The 1,775-nt window shown below is 44.4% G+C and overlaps 1 protein-coding gene across 1 annotated transcript; it reads right to left on the reverse strand.

Moving 5' to 3' along the window:
* Positions 1–555: 555 nt before the first annotated feature.
* Positions 556–1,485, reverse strand: LOC105076432 (olfactory receptor 4B1). The gene has a single exon (XM_010964527.2). It carries the CDS (start codon positions 1,483–1,485, stop codon positions 556–558), a length of 930 nt encoding a protein of 309 aa, XP_010962829.2.
* Between the last annotated feature and the right edge of the window lie 290 nt (positions 1,486–1,775).

Consider the following 1,775-nt stretch of genomic DNA (forward strand, 5'->3'; position numbering starts at 1 on the left):
GAAGTCCCTGGATGCAACTTCCCGTTTTCAATTTCCACACTTGTCCACATTAGAAGAGTAGATCAGATTGGTGCCCTCCTTCTCAAGTATCCCCTGATAATTCCTCTGGCTTCCTTTTTTTAACTAAATATAACTTATTATCATTAAGGAGGTTGAACAAAGAGGGGAGCATGAGGAAAGACGAAAGGAAGGAAAGAAGAGAAAAAGGAAGGGGGTAAGGAAGGAATGCAAGGAGATCATAGGACTAAGTGATCTATAATTTGATTTAACCTATAAAATACTTATTGAAATGTTCTCCTTTGTATTTGCACTTAGTTTGAGCCTTAGTGTTTCCTAATCCCATGATATTGCGGGAGATAATGAAGCCAATCTGACCTCTGTCCTTGGAACAATACCAGAATACACTAGGGAGTCTTTAGTTACTAAAGAGAACCATAGCAGCAGTAACATTAAGTCTTTACATTTGTTTCTGCCATTCATGAATGTCCCACTAAAATTAAAATCCACTTCAAGAACAGAAAAATCAGACACAATTTTTTAATCACTTTCTCATTTTCACTCCATCCCTGAGTTCTCCTTTTTGCCCCACAGTCTCCTCATGGCGATTTTCACCTCTGCGTTTCTGAGTGTGTAGATGATGGGGTTCAGCATGGGGGTGACCACCGTGTAGAACATGGCCACCAGTTTGTCCTCAGTGAAGGTGGAGGGTGGTCGCATGTAGAGGAAGATGGCAGGACCAAAAAACAACATGACCACTGTGATGTGAGAGGCACAGGTGGAGAGGGCTTTGCGTCTCCCCTCTGAAGAATGGTTCCTTAAGTTGACCAAGATGACAATATAGGAGGACACCAAAAGCAGGAAGGAGCACAGAGCAATTAAGCCACTGTTGGCCAACACAATAAGCCCCTCCACAGAGGTGTCGGTGCAGGCAAGCTTGAATAATGGCTCGAGGTCGCAGAAGTAGTGATCAATCACATTGGAGCCACAGAAGGGCAATCGAATGGTGATAAGAATCTGAATTATGGAATGAAAAAAGCCCCCAAACCAGGAACCAGCCACCAGATGGTGACACACAGGCCGGCTCATGATGGTTGTGTAGTGAAGGGGTTTGCAGATGGCCACATAGCGGTCATAGGCCATCACCACAAGCAAGAGTATCTCAGTGACCCCAAAGAAGTGAAAGAAGAATATCTGAGCCACACAGCCCTCCAGGGAGATGGTTTTAATCTTGGCAAGTAAGTCTGTGATGAACTTAGGGACAACAGTGGAGGAATAGCTGATCTCCACCAGGGACAGGTAGCTAAGGAAGAAGTACATGGGGGAATGCAGACTCTTACTGACTTTGACCATCAGAACGATGAGACCATTGCCCACCACCGTGGCCACGTACACAGGAAGAAACACCACAAAGCACACTCTCTGCACCTCTGGGTCCTGGAAAAGGCCAGTGAAAATTAACTCAGTCACATTATTCGTAGTGGCCATGGACGCCACTTGAAGGTGGATCAAAGAGAAGAGACCTGTAATGAAACAGACACAGCCCTAACACCAGTCCTTCATGTCTGTGTAGCACGTTGGTGGAACTGTTGGTGGAACTCCTTCACACATGATATCTGACTGGTTAATTTATTTATTTGTTTATTTGTTAATACATTAAATGTTTGTTCATTCGGTGCCCAGTGGTCCACTCTATGCAACACCAGATTCAATCCACCTCACAAAAACTCTGTGATCTCCATATTACAAGTGAGAAAACTGAGGCTCCGAGAGATTGT

The sequence above is a fragment of the Camelus bactrianus genome, chromosome 10, assembly GCF_048773025.1.
Source record: "Camelus bactrianus isolate YW-2024 breed Bactrian camel chromosome 10, ASM4877302v1, whole genome shotgun sequence".
Lineage (NCBI taxonomy): Eukaryota > Metazoa > Chordata > Mammalia > Artiodactyla > Camelidae > Camelus > Camelus bactrianus.